The following is a 25,923-nucleotide window of genomic DNA, read 5'->3' as shown; positions in this document are numbered from 1 at the left end:
CACCTTTCTGCGCAGGTGACAGATGGCCATATGTACAGGCAGCATCACCTCTCTGCACAGGTGGCCATATGTACAGGCAGCATCACCTCTCTGCGCAAGTGACTATATGTACAGGCAGCATCACCTCTCTGCACAGGTGGCCATATGTACAGGCAGCATCACCTCTCTGCACAGGTGACAGATGGCCATATGTACAGCCAGCATCACCTTTCTGCGCAGGTGACAGACATATGTACAGCCAGCATCACACCCCTGCGTAGGTGCCCATATGTACAGGCAGCATCACCTCTCTGCGCAAGTGACAGGCGGCCATATGTACAGCCAGCATCACCTCTCTGAACAGGTGACAGATGGCCATATGTACAGCCAGCATTACCTCTCTGCGCAGTTGGCCATATGTACAGGTAGCATTGCCTCTCTGCACAGGTGGCAGACGGCCATATGTACAAGCAGTGTCGCCTCTTGGCACAGGTGACATACAGCCATATGCCTGATCCTTAACATTGAGGATACTCCCCATCGTGTTGTATGGCACTACCACCATGCTAAATGGGATAGATTTCAAACAGATCAAGCAGCTCAAGACTGGGTATCCATAAGGCGCTGTGGGCCATCAGCAGCAGCAGAATTGTACTCAACCACAATCCATAACCTCATGGCCTGGGATATCCCCTACGCCACGATTACCATCAAGCTAGGAGATCAACCCTGGTTCAAGTGCAGGAGAGCATGCCAGGAGCAGCACCAGGCTTACCTAAAAATGAGGTGTCAACTTGATGAAGCTATGACACAGGACTACTTGTGTGCCAAACAGCATAAGCAGCAAGTGATAGACAGGGCTAAGCAATCCCACAACCAGTGAATCAGATCTAAGCGCAGCAGCCCTGCCACATACAGTCGTGAATGGTCGTGGACAATTAAACAACTCACTGGAGGAAGAGGCTCCACAAATATCCCCACCCCAAATGATGGAGGAGCCCAGCACATTAGTGAAAAAGATAAGGCTGAAGCATTTGCAACAACATCTTCAGTGGATGATCCATGTCGGCCTCTTCCAGAGGTCCCCAGCATCACAGATGCCAGTCTTCAGCCAATTCGCTTCACTCCACATGATATCAAGAAACAGCTGAAGGCACTGAATACTGCAAAAGCTATGGACCCTAACAATATTCCGGCAATAGTCCTGAATATTTGTGGTCCAGAACTTGCTGCACCCCTAGCCAAGCCGTTCCAGTACAGCTACAACACTGGCATCTTCCTGGCTATGTGGAAAATCACCCAGGGATGTCCTATACACAAAAAGCAGGACAAATCCAACCCGGCCAATTACCGCCCCATTAGCCTACTCTCGATCATGAGTAAAGTAATGGAAGGGGTCATCAACTGTGCTATCCAATGGCACTTGCTTAACAATAACTTACTCACGGATGCCCAGTTTAGGTTCTGACAGGGCCACTCAACTCCCGACCTCATTACAGCCTTGGTTCAAACATGGACAAAAGAGCTGAACTCCTGAGGTGAGGTGAGAGTGACTGCCTTTGACATCAAGGCAACATTTTACTGAGTGTGGCATCAAGGAGCCCGAGCAAAACTGGAGTCAATGGAAATCAGTGGGAAAAATTTCTGCTGGTTGGAGTCAGAGCTAACACAAAGGAAGATGTTTGTGGTTGTTGGAGGTCAGCCGTCTCAGCTCCAGGACATCACTCGGCCCAGCCATCTTCAGCTGCTTCATCAATGACCTTCCTTCCATCATAGGTCAGAAGTGGGGATGTTCGCTGATGATTGCACAATGTTGAGTACCATTCATGACTCCTCAGACACTGAAGCAGTCCATGTCCAAATGCAGCAAGACCTGGACAATATCCAGGCTTGGGCTGACAAGTGGCAAGTAACATTTGCGCCACACAGGTGCCAGGCAATGACCATCTCCAACAAGAGAGAATACAACCATCGCCCCTTGTGTCCAGTGGCGTTACCATCACTGAATCCCCAACTAACAACATCCTGGGGCTTACCATCGGCCAGAAACTGAACTGGACTAGCCATATAAATACTGGTCAGAGCAGGTCAGAGTCTGGGAATCCTGCAATGGGTAACTCACCTCCTGATTCCCCAAAGCCTGTCCACGATCTAGAAGGCACAAGTCAGGAGTGTGATGGAATACTCCCCACTTGTCTGGATGAGTGCAGCTCCCACAACACTCAAGAAGCTTGACACGGTCCAGGGCAAAGCAGCCTGCTTGATTGGCACTCCTTCCACAAACATTCACTCCCTCCACCAGCAACGCACAGCAGCGGCAGTGTGTACCTACACCATATGGACTACAGCGGTTTAAGAAAGCAGCTCACCACCACCTTCTCAAGGACAATTAGGAATGGGCAATAAATGCTGTCCCAGCCAGTGAAGCCCACATCCCGTGAATGAAATAAAGTAAAACATACAGGCAGCATCGCCTCTCTGCAGGTGGCAGACGGCCATATGCACAGGCAACATTGCCTCTCTGTGCAGGTGGCAGACAGCCATTTGTACAGGCATCATCGCCTCTCTGCACAGGTGGCAGACAGCCACATGTACAGGCATCATCGCCTCTCTGCACAGGTGATAGACGGCCATATGCACAGGCCATACTGAACGTGCCAATACTGAACCCAGCAGCTGTCCCATTTTTGATGGATCTCCTGGTCAAGGCATCTCAATTGGGCCCCGACAGGAAGATTAACCCAGCAGGCACACCAGTGCCTCTCCCAGGCCTTGGCCAGCTTGCCCTGATGTGTGCAGAGCCCACAGGCAGCTCAGACAAAGAGGACGCAGTACTGGAACTGCCTTGGGCCAGTACTACAATGATGCAGATGAAGTGGGAACACGAAATTTGCAAGGCCTCCTCCACCTCGATCTGCCTGGGTGCAGCCGGTAGGTCACAAATAACGACCCACATTCCCCCCACCCCCCAAACAAAGAAAAGCACAAAACCCTATTTTTAGCACAATTTGTTGGAGGAACAAAATTGAAAAGAATTTGATCAGTTTGAAATTCCTGAAAGGGAGAAAATCAGCTTGAATTTCCAAAAAGTGTAGATTAATTCAACTCCAGTGGTGGGAAGAGCTTGCAAGGAAAGAGCTGCTTAATCATTTAAAAGTTATTTACAAAGATTTAGCTTTGTTCTTAAAGTGGAAGGTTTTTTATTATATTGTATTATATTCTATTATAAGGCTGTAAAATGCTGACGGTTGATGTGCATAAGTTGTATTAACAAAGCACTGGAGAAAGTAAGAAAGGTGATGTCCTGAGACTGAGAAACAGAGAAAAAAAACTTAAGCAGATTGCTGCACAAAGCACAGGAGAACGTCGAAAGATCAGCCACATTCTTCTCAAAGCTTGTTCAATGTTACAGTTCAGGGAGAATAGTTTCCAAGTCACCAATGACTTGAGTGGAGTCAAGACCTGGAGATAGTCACGGCTCGCAATTTTCTAAACCCTGGAGAGGAGGAAAACCCAGGCTGAAAGGCAACCCACTTCCGACCTCCACTTTCGTATGCACTGTATATGCCACCAGAGATAAATGCAAGGTCGGCTTCAGTTAAACACAGCTCCTTAGCTTGGCCATGGTTCTGTCCCCCTAGCCTGGTGACCAGGACTTGGGGCTGAGTCTGTCTCTCCAGCTCTGCTTCTTAAGTGAAAAGGCAAAGCAGTTTTTGTTAATTCTTATCAATTACTCATTTTTATTAATTACTCATTTTTTACATTAATAATTTATTGCTTTGGCAGTGCTTTTTTCTTGCTCAGCAAGTTGTTTATTTCATCTTCATACCTTAACTTTTTTTTGGGAATTCGTGTTTAATGTTGTGCCAAACCAGATCTCAGGCAGCTGCTGCTGGGTTTCCTGCAGAAGGGGAATGAGGGCTCACAAGAGTTTGATTGCTTTGGGGAGGGCTGGCAAAAGGGTGTTATTTTTGCTCCATTAGAAATGGGAAGTGTTGGAAATGCTCAGCACATCTGGCAGCATCTGTGCAGAGAGAAACAGGGTCCAGTGATCTTTCGTCAGAACAGTGCAAATTGTGGACCTGAAGCGTTAACTGTCTTTCTCTCGCCACATATGCTGCCTGGCCTGCTGAGTTTTTTCCAGCATTTTCTGTTTATACTTCAGATTTTCAGCATTTGCAGTACTTTGCTCTCCTATTGTATGCTCCATGCTGGGCATTTGTAAGTGTGGTTAGTTTCAACTTAAATAAGAAAATATTTATTACTCAATGCAAAGTGTAAATTTTCTGTTAACAAAGCTCACTTGTGTGGGTATAAATAGCAGATGATAGCAGCTGAATTGGTTGGTACTAGTTTCTGGAAAATTTTGCCATTTCTAAACTTGGAAGTGAAATCAGGAGTCATGCACCAATCGAATATGTCACTGTTAGTTCAAGATATTCTCATTTGTATATAGGAAACATAGAAAGTAGGAGCAGGAGTAGGTCATTCATACGAACATACAAACAAGGAGCAGGAGTAGGCCATTCAGCCCCTCGAGCCTGCTCCGCCATTTAGTAAGATCATGGCTAATCTGATACTAACCTGAAATCTGCATCCCACTTACCGCTGACAACCTATCACCCCCTTGCTTACCAAGAATTTATCCACCTCTACCTTAAAAATATTCAAAGACTCTGCTTCCGCTGCCTATTCAGAGAGTTCCAAAGACTCATGACCCTCTGAGTGAAAAGAATTTTGCCTCATCTCTGTTTTAAATGGGCAACCCCTAGTTCTAGATTTTTCCATAAGAGGAAACATCCTCTCAACATCCACCTTGTCAAGACCCCTTAGGATCTTATATATTTCAATCAAGTCACCTCTTATTCTTCTAAACTCCAGCGGATAAAAGTCTAACTTGTCCAACCTTTCCTCATAAGAAAATCCACTCATTCCTGTTATGGTAAACCTTCTCTGAACTGCTTCAAACACATTTACATCCTTCCTTAAATAAGGTGACCAATACTGTACACAGTGCTCCAAATGTGATCTCACTAGTGCCCTGTACAACTGAAGCATAACCTCCCTACTTTTGTACTTAATTACCCTCGCAATAAATGATGACATTCTATTAGCTTTCCTAATTAGTTGCTGTACCTGCATTCTAGCCTTTTGTGTTTCATGCACTAGGACACCCAGATCCCTCTGCATCTCAGAGCTCTGTAATCTTTCACCATTTAGATAATATGCTTCTCTTCTATTCTTCCTGCTAATATGGACAATCTCACATTTTACCACATACTCCATTTGCCAGATCTTTACCCACTCAATTAACCTATCTATATCTTTTTGTAGCCTCCTTAGTCCTCTTCACAACTTACTTCCCTACCTATCTTGTGTCATCGGCAAATTTGGCAACCATCTCTTCAATCCCTTCATCCAAGTCATTTATATAAATTGTAAACAGTTGAGGTCCCAGCACTGATCCCGGTGGCACACCACTTGTTACATCTTGCCAATCTGAAAAAGACCCATTTGTGCTGACTCTCTGCTTCCTGTTAGCCAGCCAATCTTCTATCCATGCCAATATGTTACCCCCTATACCATGACCTTTTATTTTCCGTAATAACCTTTGATGTGGCACTTTTTCAAATGCCTTCTGGAAATCTAAGTATAGTACATCCACCTTCATCCACAGCACATGTTACTTCCGCAAAGAACTCCAATAAATTGGTTAAACACAATTTCTCTTTCACAAAACCATGTTGACTCTACCTGATGACTTTGAGCTTATCCATTTGCCCTGCTATAGCTTCTTTAATAATAGCTTCTAACATTTTACCTATGACAGATGTTAAGCTAACTGGCCTATAGTTTCCCACTTTCTGTCTTCCTCCCTTCTTGAATAATGGAGTTACATTTGTTATCTTCCAATCTAATGGGAACTCCCCTGAATCTAGGGAGTTTTGGAAAATTAAAACCAGTGCATCAACTATCTCACTAGACATTTCTTTTAAGACCCTAGGATGAAGATCATCAGAACCCAGGCTCTTGTCAGCTGCAGCTCCAACAATTTACTTAGTACCACTTCTCTGGTGACTGTTATTTTCCTGATTTCCTTCCCCACTTACATTTCCTGGTTTATAGCTGCTTCTGGGATGTTACTTGTATCTTCCATAGTGAAAACTGATGCAAAAGGTGAGGTGAGAGTGACTGCCCTTGATATCAAGGCCACATTTGACTGAGTGTGGCATCAAGTAGCCCTAGCAAAACTGGAGTCATTGGGAATCAGGGGGAAAACTCTCACCTGGTTGCACTGGTTGAATTCATACCTAGAACAAAGGAAGATGGTTGTGGGCTGTTGGAGGTCAATCATCTCAGCTCCAGGACATCACTGCAGGAGTTCCTCAGGTTAGTGTCCTCGGCCCAACCATCTTCAGCTGCTGCATCAATGGCCTTCCTTCCATCATAAGGTCAGAAGTGGGGATGTTCACTGATGATTGCACAATGTTCTGCACCATTCATGACTCCTCAGATCTGAAGCAGCCCATGTCCAAATGCAGCAAGACCTGGACAATATCCAGGCCTTGGCTGATAAGTGGCAAGTAACATTTGCGCCACACAAGTGCCAGGCAATGACCATCTCCAACAGGAGAGAATCTAACCATCGCCCCTCGATGTTGAATGGCATTGCCATCACTGAATCCCCCACTATCAACATCCTGGGGGTTACCATTGACCAGAAACTGAACTGGACTAGCCATATAAATATTGTGGCTACAAGAGCAGGTCAGAGGCTAGGAATCGTGTGAGGAGTAACCCACCTCCTGACTCCCCAAAGCCTGTTCACCATCTACAAAGCACAAGTCAGGAAAGTTAATGAATACTCCCCACTTGCCTGGATGAGTGCAGCTCCCACAACACTCAAAAAGCTTGACACCGTCCAGGACAAAGCAGCCCGCTTGATTGGCACCACATCCACAAACATTCACTCCCTCCACCACCAACGCACAGTAACAGCAGTGTGTACCTACTTTTACAGTCTGCTTTTATGTTCCTTGCAAGTTTACTCTCATACTCTATTTTTCCTCTCTTAATCAATCTCTTGGCCCTCCTTTGCTGAACTCTAAACTGCTCCCAATCCCCAGGCTTGCTGCTTTTTCTAGCAACTTTATATGACTCCTCTTTGGATCTAATAATACCCTTAATTTCTTTTGTTAGCCATGATTGTGCCACTTTTCCTGTTGTGTTTTTGCACCAGAAAGGAATGTATAACTATTACAATGCATACGTTCGCTCCTTAATTACTAGCCATTGTCTATCCACCGTCATGCCTTTTAATGAAGTTCCCAAGTCTATCTTAGCCAACTCACACCTCATACCTTCGTAGTTTCCTTCGTTAAGATTTAGGAGCCTAGTTTCAAATTGGACTTCTTCACTTTACATCCGAATGAAGAATACGATCATGTTATGGTCACTGTTCCCTAAAGGGTCCCACACAACAAGATTATTAATGAAACCCTTCTCATTGCACAACACCAGTTCCAGGATAGCTTGTTCCCTAGTTGGTTCCTCGACGTACTGGCCTAAAAAATCATCCTGTACACACTCCAGGAATTCATCTGCCTCAATATTATTGCTAATTTGGTTTGTCCAGTCTATATGTAAATTAAAGTTACCTATGATTACTGTAGCATCCTTGTTACATGCACCTCTAATTCCCTGTTTAATTCTATCCCCTACCTTATTATTACCGTTTGGAGACCTATAGACAACTCCCACTAATGTCTTCCGCCTCTTGTTGCTTCTTAGCTCCACCCAGACTGATTCTACATCTAGATATTCTGAGCCAATATCCTCTCTCACTATTGCACTGATTTCATCCTTAACTAACAAAGCCACGTCACCTCCTTTTCCTTTTTGCCTGTCCGTCCTAAATATCGAGTGCCCTTGGATATTCAGTTCCCATCCTTGGTCACCCTGCAGCCATGTCTCCATAATCGCAATCATATCGTATCCATTTACATCTATTTGTGCTGTTAATTCGTCTTCCTTATCGCGAATGCTCCATGCATTCAGATACAATGCCTTTAGACTTGTCTTTTTAACATTTTTACACATCTTTTTGTACTATAGACTTATTTGCCGCTAGTCCTTGTTTCCTCTGTCTTACACTTTTGCTTTCTAGTTTTCTGTCTTTCATTCCTATCTTTGTTCCCCTCTCTTGAGTCTCTCCACTCAGGTTCCCATCCCCCTGCCAATCTAATTTAAACCCTCCTCCACAGTACTAGTGAATACCCCTGCAAGGATATTGGTTCTGGACCTGCTGGGGTGCAGCCCATCCATCTTGTACAGGTCCCATCTTCCCCAGAATTGCTCCCAATGCCTCAGGAATCTAAATCCCTCCCTCCTACACCATCTCTCCAGCCATGCATTCATCTGGTCTATTCTCCTATTCCTGATCTCGCTAGCACGTGGCACAGGGAGTAATCCTGAGTTTGCTAACTTTGGGTTCTGCTTTTTAATTTATTTCCTAGCTTCCTATATTCTGCTTTCAGGACCTCATTCCCCTTTTTACCTATGCCGCTGGTACTGATATGGACCACAACCTCTGGCTGTTCACCCTCCCCCTTCAGAACGTTCTGCAGCTGCTCAGTGACATCCTTGACCCTGGCACCAGGTGGCAACATACCACCCTGGTGTCATGTCTGCGGCAGCAGAAACGTCTATTTGTTCCCCTTACGATAGAATCCCCTATCACTATTGCTCCGCTACTCTTCTTTCCCCACTCTGGGCAGCTGAGCCACTCGTGGTATCACGGACTTGGCTCTTGCTGCATTCCCCTGAGAAACCATCTCCCCCAGCAGTATCCAAAATGGAAAATCTGTTGGAGAGGTAAGTTGACCCAGAGGACTCCTGCTCTACCTGCTTTTACTCTGTCTGGCAGTCACCCATTCCCTTTCTGCCTGTGCACTGTTTATCAGCGGTGTGACCACCTCACTGTATGTGCTATCCATGAAGATCTTATCTTTGCGGATGCTCCAAAGTGACTCCAGCCGCAACTCCAGCTCCAAAACACGGATTTCGAGTAGTTGCAGCTGGAGATAGTTCCTGCACACATCGTCGCCCTGGACACTGGAAGTGTCCTTGACTTCCCACATCATACAGGAAGAGCTTTTCACTTGGCCGAGCCCTGCCATGTCTTACCCTTAAATTACTCCCTTTACTTTTACTTCCTCCAGTTTAGAGAATATTAAGGACAGAAGAAGGAATGCTTACCAGGTCCTACTTACCAAGGCCGCAGCTTTTCTTACTGAGGAAAGGTAGAAAATGAAAGGATCACCTCCTTCCCTTTTCACTGAACTCCTTCTCTCACCAAACTCCAACTGAAGCACTCTAATGCAGCCTAAAGCAGCACTCCAGTGCAAACAAAAGCAGCTCTGTAGATGGCTTGCTTTTGTGCTGTCTGAATCTAGCTTTTGAAAACTTGTTTAAGCATGTTAACTAATAAAATAGCTGCAGTTGCAAGCAGAGCCTGTATAACCCCTGTTTTAAAGCTGGATTAAAACTCACCTTCTCTCAACCCAAAGAGCAACTTTTAGTTAGTTGCTAAATTAAAGAAAGATTAGACTTTAGATAGAAATTAACTCTTAAAAGTCTATCTCTCACCAAACTCCAACTGAAGTGCTCTAATGCAGCCCGAAGCAGCACTCCAGTGCAGACACTTGTTGTTTGTGGTGCTTGTCAAGTATTTTGGACATTGCTGTTCAGATGTTGCATAGGGCCACGTTCAAAGAAGCGGAGCTGGTTGCATAATATGAACAACCAAGTTGTGCGTAACTGTCTGATAAAACCATGGTTTTAGAGTGTATTGTACTGACACCTGAGTTTTCAATGGGCTTTATAAATAAAAGCATAGAGTACAAAAGCCAAGAAGTTTTGCTGGACCTGTATAAAACAGCTCAATCCCACTGTGACTATAGATCCCAATTCATGGCACCTGAAGGATGTGAAGGCTTTGTTGAGGGTTCAGAGGAGATTTACTAGAATGGCTCCAGGCATGAGGGATTAGAGAGAGCTGGGGCTGTTCTCCTTTGAGCAAAGAAGCCTGAGAGGAATTGATGGAGTTGTGTCAAAGTATGAAGGGTTTATCTAGAATAGAAATTGTTTCCAGTGGCTGAAGGATCGATAATCAGTTGGCCCAGATTTAACTTAATTTAAATTGATTGGTAAACGAACTAGAGGCAAAACATGGAAAAATATTTATATGAGAAGTGGTTAGGATTTGGAATGCACTCCCTCCCTGATATTCTTTTATTCATTTATGGGATGTGGGTGTCGCTGGCAAAGCCAGCATTTATTGCCCATTCCTAGTTGCCCTTGAGAAGGTGCTGGTGAGCTGCCCTCTTGAACCGCTGCAGCCCATGTGGTGTAGGTACACCCACAGTGCTGTTAGGAAGGGAGTTCCAGGATTTTGACCCAGTGACAGTGAAGGAACGGCAATATATTTCCAAGTCAGGATAGTGAGTGGCTTGGAGGGGAACTTCCTGGTGGTGGTGTTCCCATGTGTCTGCTGCCCTTGTCCTTCTAGATGGTAGTGGTCGTGGGTTTGGAAGGTGCTGTCTAAGGAGCCTTGGTGAATTCCTGCAGTGCATCTTGTAGATGGTATACGCTGCTGCTACAGTTCGTCGGTGGTGGAGGGAGTGAATGTTTATGGACGGGGTGCCAATCAAGTGGGCTGCTTTGTGCAGGATGGTGTCAAGCTTCTTGAGTGTTGTGGGAGCTGCACTCATCCAGGCAAGTGGAGAGTATTCCATTGCACACATGACTTGTGTCTTGTAAATGGTGGACAGGCTTTGGGGAGTCAGGAGGTGAGTTACTTATCGCAGGATTCCTAGCCTCTGACGTGCCCTTGTAGCCACAGTATTTATATGGCTAGTCCAGTTCAGTTTCTGATCAATGGTAACCCCCAGGATATTGATAGTGGGGGATTCTGCAATGGTAATGCCATTGAATGTCAATGGGCAAAGGTTAGATTCTCTCCTATTGGAGATGGTTATCACCTGGCAATTGTGTGGCATGAATGTTACTTGTCACTTGTGAATTGCTTCAGCATCTGAGGCGTGGCAAACGGGTCTGAACATTGTGCGACCAGCTGTGAACATCTCCACTCTGACCTTATGATGGAAGGAAGGTCATTGATGAGCAGCTGAAGATGGTTAGCCCTAGGACGCTGCCGTGAGACTCTTCTGCAGTGATGTCCTGGTTCTGAGGTGACTGACCTCCAACAACTACACCCATCTTCCTTTGTGCTAGGCATGAATCCAACCAGTGGAGAGTTTTCCCCCTGATTTCCATTGACTCCAGTTTTGCTATGGCCCCTTGATGCCACACTTGGTCAAATGTGACCCTGATGTTAAGGGCAGTCACTCTCACCTCACCTCGGGAGTTCAGCTCTTTTGTTCATGTTTGAACCAAGGCTGTAACAAGGTCAGGAGCTGAGAGGCCCTGGAGGAACCCAAACTGGGTGTCAGTGAGCAGGTTATTGCTAAGCAAGTGCTGCTTGATAGCACTGTTGACCCCTTCCATCACTTTACTGGTGATTGAGAGTAGACTGCTGGGACGGTAATTGGTCTGCTTTTGGTGTACAGGACATACCTGGGCAATTTTCCACATTGCTGGGTAGACGCCAGTATTGTAGCTGCACTGGAACAGCTTGGCTAGGGGCGCGGCAAGTTCCGGACCACAAGTCTTCAGCACTAGTGCTGGAATATTGTCAGGGTCCATGGCCTTTGCAGTATCCAGTGCCTTCAGCCATTTCTTAATATCACATGGAATGAATCAAATTGGCTGAAGACTGGCATCTGTGATGCTGGGGACCTCTGGAGGAGGCCAAGATGGATAATCCACTCCGCATTTCTGGCTGAAGATTGTTGCAAATGCTTCAGCCTTATCTTTTGCACTGATGTGTTCGGCTCCTCCATCATTGAGGATGGGGATATTTGTGGAGCCTCCTCCTTCAGTGTGTTGTTTAATTGTCCACCAGCATTCATGACTGGATGTGACAGGATTGCAGAGCTTAGATTTGATCTGCTTATTGTGAAATTGCTTAGCGCTATCACTTGCTGCTTACGCTGTTTGGCATGCAAGTAGTCCTGTGTTATAGCTTCACCAGGTTGACTCCTCATTTTTAGGTATGCCTGGTGCTGCTCCTGGCATGCCCTCCTGCACTCTTCATTGAACCAGGGTTGATCCCCTAGCTTGATGGTAATGGTAGCGTGGGGGATATCCCAGGCCATGAGGTTATGGATTGTGGTTGAGTACAATTCTGCTGCTGCTGATGGCCCACAGCACCTCATGGATGCCCAGTCTTAAGTTGCTTGATCTGTTCAAAATCTATCCCATTTAGCACAGTAGTAGTGCCACACAACATGATGGTGGGCATCCCCAATGTGAAGGCGGGATTTTGTCTCCACAACGACTGTGCGGTGGTCACTCCTACTGATACAGTCATGGACAGATGCATCTGTGGCAGGCAGGTTGGTGAGGATGAGGCCAAGTATGTTTTCCCCTCTTGTTAGTTCTCTCACCACCTGCAGCAGACCCAATTTAGCAGCTATGTTCTTTGGGACTTGGCCAGCTCTGTCAGTAGTGGTGCTACCGAGCCACTCTTTGTGACGGACATTGAAGTCCCCCACCCAGAGTACATTCTGCACCCTTGCCACCCTCAGTGCTTCCTCCAAGTGGTGTTCAACATGGAGGAGCACTGATTCATCAGCTGAGGGGGGGTCGATACATGGAAATCAGCAGGAGGTTTCCTTGCCCATGTTTGACCTGATGCCATGAGATTTCAAGGGGTCCGGAGTCGATGTTGAGGACTCCCTTCCAGCTGTATACCACCGTGCTGCTACCTCACAATTTACAGTTATAGGTTGTTACTGGTATATCCTGTTTAACATCAAATGTTATTGAGTTCTGTGTCATTTGCTTCAGATGCAGTACATTCTGGAGGGCACGCAGGATAGTGGAATTAAGACCACAGTTGGAATCAGCCATGACCTTATTGAATTACAGAGCAGGCTTGAGGGGCCAAATGGCTCTTGCTCCTATTTCTAATGATCTTATGTAATTTGTGCAGTGATCATGTTGTATCTCACGGGTGTTTTTTGTGCACTGTGCCATGATAGGGAATGGTTTGGGTACAGAATAGACACATTCCGTTAATGGGGAATGGAAGAGCATCAAAAGTCAATGCTGCCTAGATGATTAAAGATATAGAGATTAAATGAAACAACAATTGATGATAAATACAAAAAGCTAAAAGCTACTGCGGATGCTGGAAATCCAAAACAAAAACAGAATTACCTGGAAAAACTCAGCAGGTCTGGCAGCATCGGCGGAGAAGAAATCAGTTAAATCAGTTCTGCCGAAGGGTCATGAAGACTCGAAATGTTAACTGATTTCTTCTCCGCCGATGCTGCCAGACCTGCTGAATTTTTCCAGGTAATTCTGTTTTTGTAATTGATGATAAATGTCTGATTCAGAATATAGTTGAATCAAGGGGAATAGAGAAAGTGATGGGGAGGCCTAAGAAAGGAAATGAGAGTTAAAGGGAGAGTATGAAATTAGATTAGTAGGTAATATGAAAGGGAGCCTAAAAGTCATTTATAAACATATAAATATTAGTAGGGTAGTCAAGGGAAAGGCGGGGCTGATTTAGGACCATAAAGGAGGCAGGGTATATGGCTGAGGTATTAAGTGAATACTTTGCAACTGTCTTCACAAAACAATCAGATGCTGGCAGTGCAGCAGTAAAGGAGAAGACCATCAAGAAAAACATATGAATAAAGGTTGGCAATGCTAAAGTAGAAATATCACCGAGTCCAGATGTGCTTGTTTGCTGACGGAAGTCAGGCTGCAAATTTCTGAGGCTTTGCCACATCCTCCAATTGCCTTTGGATATGGGGCTGGTGCCAGAGAACTGGAGGATTGTAAGTGTTACACCCTGTTCCAAAACAGGCGAGAGGGTTAAACCCAGCAATTGCAGACAAGTCAGCCTAATGTCAGTGGCAGGGAAACGTTTAAACACTTTAATCCAAGATGTAATTAAATGGCATATGGAAAAATAGGGGTTAATAAGTTAAATTTATGTGTCAGCTGTGGCGCAGTTAGTAGCACTGTCATCTCAGAATCAGAAGGTTGTGCGTTCATGTCCCACTCCAGGACTTGAGCACAAAAACCTAGGCTGACACTCACTGATGGAGGAGATGTTAAACCAACATTTACTCTTTCACTTGGATGTAAAAGATCCCATGACACTATTTGAAGTATGGGGGAAAGTTCTCCTTGGTGTCTTGACCAATATTTATTCCTCAATCAACATCACACAAAGATTATCCGCTCATTATCTTGCTGTGCACAAACTAGCTGTTCCATTTCCCACATTACAACAGTGGCTACACTTTGAAACTACTTAATTGGCCATTAAGTGCTTTGGGACATCTTGTGATGTGAAAGTTGCTATAGAAATACAATCTTTCTTTGTTTCTACTTTTCATTCAGCCTGTTGTTGCCACAGGAATGTGCTGCCAGGAACAGAACAGGATGCAGATTCAGGAATAACTTTTAAAAGAAAATTGGATGAATGTTTGAAAATGAAAAATTTTCAGAGCAATGGGGAAAGAGCAGCTGTGTGGGACTAATTACATAACTCTTTGTATAGCCTCTTCTGTGCTGTATCATTGTCTAATTCTATGAGTCCTGTCTAGTTCATCCACTCTGGATGTTTCATCCTGCTGCTGCTCCACTTTCAGATGACTTCACGTTGCTGTCCCGTGTGAGGAATAAACCCTACGATGTCTTTGGCTGTTGGTTGAATGAAACACATCTGATCTCCGGGAACCTACACTGGATTGGGAATATGACATCTTGCTCAGTATTGTGGTTGAACAAAGCCTATCAGGTAAGTACACACTAGACATTTGCTGCCATTAGCCCCTTAAACCTGTTCTTCTTTCAAGTTGGAGCCAAAATACTGAATTAAAATGATCATATTGAATGGCGGAGAAGGCTTGACAGGCCATATGGTCTACTCCTGCCACTAATTCTTGTGTTCTTGTGTTTTACTATGTTAGAGGCACTATGCATATGCAAGTTGTTGTTGATGGGATTATTTAAATCTCACAGAGCAACAGGATCCAGGTTGAAGTTGCAGTCTGTGCTGAATTAGTAGATGAGAGCAGGGGCATTTACACAGTATTAGTGTCCTGGGCTGTGGAAGGAAAGAAGGAGCTGATGATCAGTATTCAGTGACCGCTGTGGGAAAGTGAGTGTGTGTTTATGTGCGTGTGGTTTTGTGTGTGAATATGTCTGTGTAGGTATGGGTGTATGTGGGTGTGTCTGTGTGAGAAAGAGAGAGTAAATGTGTTTGTGTGCATAGGCAAGGAGCTATCTACATGCCTAGGTCTTAACACATCTCTGGATCACACCACACTGCCTCTAGGTCTAGGTCATGTGCCTTCTTACATCACTGTGTGGGTGGCACTGTACTCAGTCCTACATTAACCCTGTATGTGCCAGACCCTTAGACGAATCATTCAACACCACCCTCTGCTTTCTATCTCTTAGACAATATTGTATTCACGCCCCTTTAATCCCATTAGCTTCAATTTATGCCTATTATGTGTTGCTTTATCAAACTCCTTTTGAAAATCCATATACATAACATCGACTGCACTCCCCTCATCAACCCTTTCCCTTACTTGATCAAATAATTCAGTCAAGTTAGTCAAACAATTTGCTTTTAACAAATCCATACTGGCTTTCATTTATTAACCCATGCTCTTCCAAGTGCCTATTAATTTTGCCCTGAATTATTGTGTCTCAAAGTTTCCTCACCACTTCCTAAAGTTATCAGGTATATCCTTTTCCCCTTATTTGAACAGGGTCTAACATTTGCCGTGCCTAAATCCTCTGACATCACCCCCATATCCAAGGAAGATTGTGGCCACCCTGACTTTTCTCAGCAACCAAGGATGCATCCCATCTGGAAAGGGGGATGTTTCTATTTTGAGCTCTGTCAACTTTGAAGAATCTCCTCTATCTATTTTTATCCTGTCCAATATCATTACTGCCTCTGACTTTCCTGTTATATTGAGAGCATCCTCTTCTCTACTGAAGACAGATGCAAAGTATTCATTCAATACCCCAGCCAGCCCCTCTGCCTCCACAAGAATGTCTCCTTTTCAGCCTCTAACCAGCCTCTGCCTTCCTTTGACTAACCTTTTACTATTTATATGTTTATAAAATCTTGATGAAAAAGCTTATAGTGAAACCTTTACAAATCTCTGGTCAGGCCTCAGTTGAAGTGTGTACAATTATGGACACCACATTTTGAAATAATGTCAAGGCCTTGGAGAGGGTACAGAGGAGGTTTATCAGGACGATAGCAGGGATGAGGGGGTTCAGTTATGTGGAGGGATTGGAGAAGCTGGGATTGTTCTTCTTAGAGCAGAGAAAGATAAGTGGAGATACAATGGAGGCATTCAAAACTTTATAAGCAAGTAGGAAGAAAGTATTTCCTCTGGCAAATGGGTTGGTGACCAGGAGCCACAGATTTAATAACTGCCAAAAAAAAATGGTGGCAATAAGGAGAAATTTCTCCACACAGAGGGTTAAGATGTGGAGCCCACTGCCAGAAAGAGTGGTGGAATCCAATTTTGTAAGAATTTTAAAAAGGCATGTATATGAAGAGGACTAATCTGCAGTGTTATAGGGAGGAAGCTAGGCTGGAGCATTAAATTGGGCAGCTCTTTCAAATAGCCAGCACTGGCCCAACAGAACAGATAGCAGCTTTCTGTGCTGCAAGATTCTGTGATTGTAAAGACATTCATGTTGTCTTTTACATTCTGTTATCTATTTTCAGGCTCTATCTTCATTTTTCATACTTCCAGTTGTGCATTTTCTATATTTTGTTTGATTCTCTATTATTTTAGGAGGCTGGCATTTATCATGCGATACCCATCACCAGTATCACAGGGTAACGGGTATCACAGGGTAACGGGTATCACAGGGAGACGGGTATCACAGGGGTGACGGGTATCACAGGGTGACGGGTATCACGGGGTGACGGGTATCACAGGGTTATGGGTATCACGGTGACGGGTATCACAGGTGATGGATAACACAGGAGTGACGGATACTGTAGGGGTGACAGGTATCATAGGGGTGACAGGTATCGTAAGCATGACGGGTATCATGGGTGACAGGTATCACAGGGTGATGGGTATCACAGTGACGGGTATCGCAGGGTGACAGGTATCACGGGTGACGGGTATCACCGGTGACGGGTATCACCGGTGACAGCTATCACAGGTGACGGGTATCACGGGTGACAATATCACAGGGGTAACGGATATCGCAGGGGAGACGGGTATCACAGGGTGACGGGTGTCACAGGGGTAACGGGTATCACAGGGTGACGGGTATCACAGGGTGACGGGTATCACAGGGTAACGGGTATCACAGGGGTGACGGGTATCACAGGGTTATGGGTATCACGGTGACGGGTATCACAGGTGATGGATAACACAGGAGTGACGGATACTGTAGGGGTGACAGGTATCATAGGGGTGACAGGTATCGTAAGCATGACGGGTATCATGGGTGACAGGTATCACAGGGTGATGGGTATCACGGTGACGGGTATCGCAGGGTGACAGGTATCACGGGTGACGGGTATCACGGGTGACGGGTATCGCGGGGATGACGGGTATCACAGGGTGACGGGTATCACCGGGATGACGGGTTTCACGGGGTAATGGGTATCACTGAAGGGTTTCGTAGGGGTGACAGGTATCGCAGGGGATGCGGGTATCGCAGGGTGACGGGTATCACGGGTGACAAGTATCACAGTGACAGGTATCGTAGGGATGAGGGGTATCGTAGGGATGACGGGTATTGTAGGGGTGACGGGTATCACAGGCTGATGGGTATCGCAGGGATGACGGGTATCACAGGGTGAAGAGTGTCGCAGGGATGACGGGTATCACAGTTGTGACGGGTATTGTAAGGGTGACGGGTATCGCAGGGATGACAGGTATCATGGGGCTCTGGAGAGAGTGCAGAGGAGGTTTACAAGAACGTTGCCAGGGTTAGAAAAGAGTAGCTACGAGGAGAGATTGGATAGGTTGGGGTTATTTTCCTTAGAACAAAGAAGGCTGAGAGGTAACTTGATTGAGGTGTACAAAATTATGAGGGGAATCGATAGAGTGGACAGGATAAAATTGTTTCTCTTGATGGAGAATTCTAGAACCAGGGGACATAGATTCAAGATAAGTGGCAGAAGGTGTCGGGGGGACGAGGAAGAACTTTTTTACACAGAGGGTAGTGAGTGTCTGGAATTCGCTGCCCAAGTTGGTGGTAGAGGCAGAAACTTTAAACTCTTTTAAAAAGTACCTGGGTCTGCACCTAAAGTGCTGTAAGCTGCAGGGCCATGGGCCGGGTGCAGGAGGCTGGGATTAGAAAGGGCGCCTGGGAGTCCTCGGGCTTGCATGGACAAGATGGGCCAAATGGCCTCCTTCTGTGCTGTGACTTTTCTATGGTTCTATGGGTGACGGGTATCGTAGGGGTGAGGAGTATCACAGGGATGGTGGGTATCGCAGGGGTGACGGGTATCCGTAGTTGTGACGGGTATCACAGTGGTGACGGGATCACGGGTGACGGGTATCGCAAGGTGACGGATATCACAGTTACAGGTATCGTAGGGTGACAGGTATCATGGTGATGGGTATCGCACAGGTGATGGTTATCGCAGGGATGACGGGTATCACAGGGTGTTGGGCATCGTAGGGGTGACTGGTATCACGGGTGATGGGTATCACGGTGACGGGTATCACGAGTGACGGATATCACAGGGTGACGGCCATCGCAGGGGTGATGGGTATCACGGGTGATGGGTATAACAGGATGACGGGTATCGCAGGGGTGACGGGTATCACGGGGTGACGGGCATCACAGGAGTGACAGGTATCACAGGGTGATGGGCATCGCAGGGGTGACGGGTATCACAGGGTGAAGGGAATCACAGGGTGATGGGAATCGCAGGATGACGGGTATCGTAGAGGTGACAGATATCAAGGTGACAGGTGTCACAGGGTGACGGGTATCACAGTGTGATGAGTATCGTAGGGATGACAGATATCACAGGGGTTGACAGGTATCAAGGTGACAGGTGTCACAGGGTGACGGGTATCACAGGGTGACGAGTATCGTAGGGATGACAGGTATCACAGGGGTTGACAGGTATCAAAGGGTGACGGGTATCACAGTGTGACGAGTACTGTAGGGGTGACAGGTATCGCAGGGGTGATGGGCATCACAGTGACGGGTATCGTAGGGTGACGGGTATCGTAGGGGTGATGGGAGTCGCAGAGTGACAGGTATCGTGGGGTAACGGGTGTCGCAGGGTGAGGGGTATCACGGTGACGGGTACCGTAGGGGTGATGGGTATCGAAGGGTGACGGATATCTTAAGGGTGACCGGTATCACACTGGTGACAGGCATCGCAGGGGGAAGAGTATCGCAGGGGTGACGGGTATCGTGGTGATGGCTATCGTAGGAGTGACAGGTATCGCAGGGTGACGGGTATCACAGTGTGACAAGTATCGTAGGGATGACAGGTATCACAGGGGTTGACAGGTATCAAGGTGACGGGTATCGTAGGGGTGACAGGTATCGTAGGGGTGACAGGTATCATAGGGGTGACCGGTATCACACTGGTGACAGGCATCGCAGGGGGACGAGTATCGCAGGGGTGACGGGTATCATGCTGATGGCTATCGTAGGGGTGACAGGTATCACAGGGGTGATGGGCATCACAGTGACGGGTATCGTAGGGTGACGGGTATCGTAGGGGTGACGGGAGTCACAGAGTGACAGATATCGTGGGGTAACGGGTGTTGCAGGGTGATGGGTATCGTAGAGTGACAGGTATCACAGGATGACAGATATTGCAGGGGTGACGGTATCACAGGGTGACAGGTATCGTGGGGTGACAGGTATCGCAGGGTGACGGGTATTGCAGGGTGACGGGTATTGCAGGGTGACGGGTATTGCAGGGTGACGGGTATCGCAGGGTGACAGGTATCGTCGGGGTGATGGGTTACGTAGGGGTAACGGGTATTGCAGGATGACGGGTATCGCAGGGGTTGACGGGTATCACGGGGTGGTGACAGGTATCACAGGGTGACGGGTATCACGGTGACGGGTACCGCAGGGGTGATGGGTATCGCAGGGTGACGGATATCTTAAGGGTGACAGGTATCATAGGGGTGACTGGTATCGCACTGATGACAGGCATCGCAGGGGGACGGGTATCGCAGGGGTGATGGGTATCACAGTGATGGCTATCGTAGGGGTGACAGGTATCGCAGGGTGACGGGTATCACGGTGATGGGCATCACAGGGGTGATGGGTATCACAGGGGTGACAGGTATCGTAGGGGTGACGGGTATCGCAGGGGTGACAGGTATCGCAGGGGTGACAGGTATCGTAGGGGTGACGGGTATCGCAGGGGTGACAGGTATCGCAGGGGTGACGGGTATCGTAGAGGTGACGGGTATCACAGGGGTGACAGGTATCGTAGGGGTGATGGGTATCACAGGGAAACGGGTATCGCAGGGGTGACAGGTATCACAGGGTGACGGGTATCGCAGGGGTGACAGGTATCGTTGGGGTGACGGGTATCATAGGTGTGACGGGTATCGTAGGTGTGACGGGTATCGTAGGGGTGACTGGTATCGTAGGGGTGACGGGTATTGCAGGGGTGACGGGCATCGCAGGGGTAATGGGTATCGCAGGGTGACGGGTATCACAGGGTGACGGGTATCGCAGGGGTGACAGGTATCGTGGGGTGACGGGTATCACAGGGTGACGGGTATCGCAGGGATGACAGGTATCGTAGGGGTGACGGGTATCATAGGGTGACAGGTATCGTAGGGGTGACGGGTATCGTAGGGGTGACAGGTATCACAGGGTGACGGGTATCACAGGGTGACAGTATTGTAGGGGTGACGGGTATCACGGTGACGGGTACCGTAGGGGTGATGGGTATCACAGGGGTGATGGGTATCACAGGGTGACGGATATCGTAGGGGTGACGGATATCGTAGGGGTGACGGGCATCGCAGGGGTGACGGGCAGCGCAGGGGTGACGGGTATCACAGTAACGGATATCGTAGGGTGACGGGTATCACGATGACGGGTATCGTAGGGTGACGGGTGTCACAGGGTGACAGGCAGCATAGGGTGATGGGTATCTCAGGGTAACAAGTATCACACAGTAACAGGTATTGCAGCGGTGACCCGTATCTCAGGGGTGACGGGTATCACAAGGTGACAGGTGTCACGGTGATGGGTATTGCAGGGTGACGGGTATCGCAGGGTGATGGGTATCACGGTGACAGGTATCGCAGGGGTGACGGGTGTCGCAAGGTGACGGATATTGTAAGAGTGACAGGTATCGCAGGGTGACGGGCATCGCAGGGGTGACAGGAATCGCGGGGTGACGGGTATCACAAGGGTGACAGGCATCACAGGGATGATGGGTATTGCAAGGGTGACGGGTATTCGTAGGGGTGTCGGGTATCGCGAGGTGATGGGTATCACAGGGTGACTGGGATCGCAGTGGTGATGGGTATCACGCGGTGATGGGTATCACGCGGTGATGGGTATTGAAGGGGTGACGGGTATCGCAGGGGTGACGGGTATCGCAGGGGTGACGGGTACCGCGGGTGACGGGTACCACGGGTGACGGGCATCACGGGTGACGGGCATCACGGTGATCGTCATCGTAGGGTGACAGGTATCAGAGGGTGACGGGTATCGCAGAGGTGATGGGTATCACAGGGTTAACAGGCATCTCAGGGTAACAAGTGTCATAGGATAACTGGTATCCCAGTGTAACGGGTATCACACAGTAACAGGTATTGCAGGGGTGACCCGTATCACAAGGGCGACAGGTTTCACAGGGTGACGGGTATCGCAGGGTGACGGGTATCGCAGGGTGACGGGTATCAGAGGGTGATGGTTATCGCAGGGTGACGGTTATCGCAGGGTGACGGGTATCAGAGGGTGACGGTTATCACAGGGTGATGGGTATCACAGGGTGATGGTTATCGCAGGGTGACGGGTATCGCAGGGTGACGGGTATCGCAGGGTGATGGGCATCAGAGAATGACGGTTATCACAGCGTGAAGGGTATCGCAGGGTGACGGGTATCGCAGGGTGACGGGCATCACAGGATGACGGGTATCACAGGGTGACGGGTATCGCAGGGTGACGGGTATCGCAGGGTGATGGCTATCACAGGGTGACGGTTATCGCAGGGTGACGGGTATTGCAGGGTGACGGGTATCGCAGGGTGACGGGTATCACGGGGTGACGGGTATCACGGGGTGACGGGTATCACAGGGTGACGGGCTTCGGAGGGGTGACGGGTATCGCAGGGGTGACGGGTATCGCGGGGTGATGGGTATCACAGGGTGATGGGTATCATGGCGACGGGTATCACAGGGTGACGGGCTTCGCAGGGTCGACGGGCATCATGGGGTGACCGGTATCGTAGGGGTGACGAGTATCACAAGGGTGACGGGCATCACAGGGGTAATGGGTATCACAGGGTGACGGGTATTCGTAGGGGTGACGGGTATCGCAGGGTGATGGGTATCGCAGGGTGATGGGTATCGCAGGGTGACGGATATCGCAGGAGTGACGGGTATTGCAGGGGTGAGGGGTATCACGGGGTGAGGGGTATCACGGGGTGACAGGTATCGCCGGGGTGACGGTTATCGCAGGGGTGAGGTGTATCACGGGATGAGGGGTATCACGGGGTGACGGTTATCACAGGGTGGCGGGTATCGCAGGGGTGACGGGTATCGCAGGGTGACGGGTATCGCAGGGTGACAGGTGTCGCAGGGGTGATGGGCATCGCAAGGTGACGGGCATCGCAGAGGTGACGGGTGTCGCAGGGTGACGGGTGTCGCAGGGTGACGGGTGTCGCAGGGGTGACGGGTATCGCAGGGGTGACCGGTATCGCAGGGTGACAGGTATCAGAGGGTGACGGGTATCAGCAGGGTTAACAGGCATCTCAGGGTAACAAGTGTCATAGGGTAACTGGTATCACAGGGTAACGGGTATCACACAGTATCAGGTATTGCAGGGGTGACTCGTATCACAAGGGCGACAGGTTTCACAGGGTGACGGGTATCTCTGGGTGACGGGCATCGCAGTGTGACGGTATCGCAGGGTGACGGGTATCACAGGGTGATGGGTTTCACAGGGGTGACGGGTATCGCAGGGCGACGGGTATCGCAGGGTGACGGGTATCGCAGGGTGACGGGTATCACAGGTGACGGGCATCGCAGGGTGACGGTGTCGCAGGGTGACGGGTATCGCAGGTGACGGGTATCGCAGGGCGACGGGTATCACAGGTGACGGGTATCGCAGGGTGACGGGTATCATGGATGACAGGTTTCACAGGGGTGGCGGGTATCGCAGGGTGACAGGTATCGCAGGTTGATGGGTATCACGGGTGACGGGTGTCGCAGGGTGATGGGTATCACAGGGTGACGAGTATCATAGGGCTTGACTGGTATCACGGGGTGGTGACAGGTATCACGGGTGACGGGTATCGCAGGGTGACGGGTATCACAGGGTGACGGGTATCATGGATGGCAGGTTTCACAGGGGTGACGGGTATCGCAGGGTGACGGGTATCGCAGGTTGACGGGTATCACGGGTGACGGGTATCACGGGTGACGGGTATCGTAGGGTGACGGGTATCGCAGGGTGACGGGTATCGCAGGGTGACGGGCATCGCAGGGTGACGGGCATCGCAGGGTGACGGGCATCGCAGGGTGACGGGTATCACAGCAGTGACTGGTGTCGCAGCGTTACAGGTATCACAGGGTGACGGGCATGGCAGGGTGATGGATATCGCAGCGGTGACGGGTATCACCGGGTTACAGATATCGCAGGTTTACAGGTATCACAGAGGATACCCTCAGAGGATAATAGGCCTGGGTCTTGTTAGTGATTTTTGAGTCTGCTTTATGTGATTCCTTTATGTGGACCATCCTTTCCATCTGAGTTTTTTTTTTACTATCTGCTTTTTACTCCTACCACAGCAAGATGTTAGGTTTGGTTGATGAGACCCTTCATTGTGTGAACTGCACAACGTCAGTTTTTGTGTGTGGTCTCAGCTATTAGTCCTGTTGACCAGTTGATGGACAGATACACACTAGTGAGACAAGGCAGTAAGTGGACCAACAAGGTAGCTTGTTTTGCATATCAGCGTAACATTAACAGAGTAACTGTTAATCTATTACAGAACATCTCCTGTAACATGATTGACTAATGGTTGAATCATCCAAAGCTCTGCTGCCCTTTTTCTTACTTACACCATGCCCCATTCATTCATCAGTCCTATGTTCACTGATATGCATTGGCTCCCAGTTCAGCAACACCTCAGATTTTAAATTTTCACCCTTGTTTTCAAACCCTTCTCTGGCCCTCACTTCATCAAATCCCTGAACCACTTCTCTCCCAACAATCCTCCAGGATGCATGCATTCCTCCAATTCTGGCCTCTTGTCTGTCTTCAACTCCCTTACCCACCATGTGCAGCCATGCCGAGGTTCTAAGCATTGGAATACCTTCCCTAAAATCCCTCTGTACCTCTACCTCTCTCTCTTTCTGTAAGATGCTCTTTAAAACCTGCCTGTACTAATATCTCTTGCTTCATCTTGTTGTTAACATTTGTCTGATAGCACAGCTGTGAAACCCCTTGGACCATTTTACTAAGTTAAAGGAGCTTATATAAATGCAAGTTATTTGTTGACTCTTAATTTCTCTCTGAAATGGTCAAACAAGCCACTGGTTGTATCAAGCCACTACAAAGAAATTAAGAAAGCAGCTCACCAGCATCTTCTCAGGGACATCTTGGCTCTGCTCTAAATCCAGCAATGCCCACATCCCAAAACTAAACATAGAAAACAAGATGGGACGCCACACTATACCCTGTTAGTGGACAGTCATCCTGTTGCATTTATATAGTGTGAAATAAGTACTTAATCTTCCTTTCTATTGATATCAATCTTGTAGAGCAGATTTTCAGAATAATCCAATCTGTTTCTAAAACTTAATGCACCCCTTACTCCACTGTAAAAACATTTCAGTTAGGTTAAACGCCACTTTGAAGGCAAAATGATAATATATATATATGTGTGTATAATATCAAGATATTATTTAATTTCCCATGATATGTTTCAGAGAGTGAATCCAGACCAAGTACTGTCTAAAAGTGAAGTGGGGTTAAAGAACAAGGGTTAATTGGTCAAGGGTGAGCCAATAGAATTCATTAACCATTTGCAAGTGTCCTGATTTATTTTTGTATAATAGATTCTGATAAAACTTTGCATAGTTTGAACCCCAGTTCAGTTTTCTATAAATTCAGGGTTCTTTAGTGCAGCCCAGGCAAACAAGTACAGTTGAGGAACTGAATGCATATCTGAGAGTTTGGGAAAGGAGTTAGTTGTTTGTGAGTACCTGATAAGTGATTAAGGTCTACTCCAGTCCTAACATTTAAAATAGTATACAAACTGGTGGTAAAATGAAAAAAATATATAAAAAAGCAAATATATAAGTGAATAATATAACAAATTAATATAATATAATTAAAACACATTAATGATGACAGGACAGGTGATGTTTCAAGGTTGCAATATGTGGGAGCTCCGGGATGCTAGTGTGATCCAGGGCAAACACGTCTGCAGTAAGTGCTGCGGCTTGAGCTTTGGCTCAGAGTCATTGAGCTGGAGGCCGAGCTGCAGACACTGTGACACATCAGGGAAGGGGCAAGTTACCTGGATGCTTTATACCAGGAGGCAGTCACACCACTGAGGATAGG

General features: G+C 47.6%; 1 protein-coding gene across 4 annotated transcripts in view; it reads left to right on the top strand.

Moving 5' to 3' along the window:
• The window catches only part of fbxw5 (F-box and WD repeat domain containing 5), a 216,255-nt gene that overhangs the window by 170,707 nt on the left and 19,625 nt on the right, over positions 1-25,923 (top strand). For all 4 annotated transcript variants that reach the window (XM_078550471.1, XM_078550469.1, XM_078550468.1 and 1 more), the window contains exon 5: positions 14,772-14,920. In XM_078550471.1, coding sequence (XP_078406597.1) covers positions 14,772-14,920 — 149 coding nt within the window. The remainder of the gene's footprint in view (positions 1-14,771; positions 14,921-25,923) is intronic.

The sequence above is a fragment of the Cetorhinus maximus genome, chromosome 10, assembly GCF_964194155.1.
Source record: "Cetorhinus maximus chromosome 10, sCetMax3.hap1.1, whole genome shotgun sequence".
NCBI lineage: Eukaryota > Metazoa > Chordata > Chondrichthyes > Lamniformes > Cetorhinidae > Cetorhinus > Cetorhinus maximus.
The sequence above is the reverse complement of the archived record's forward strand: the minus strand, read 5'-3'. Positions and strand labels throughout refer to the sequence as shown.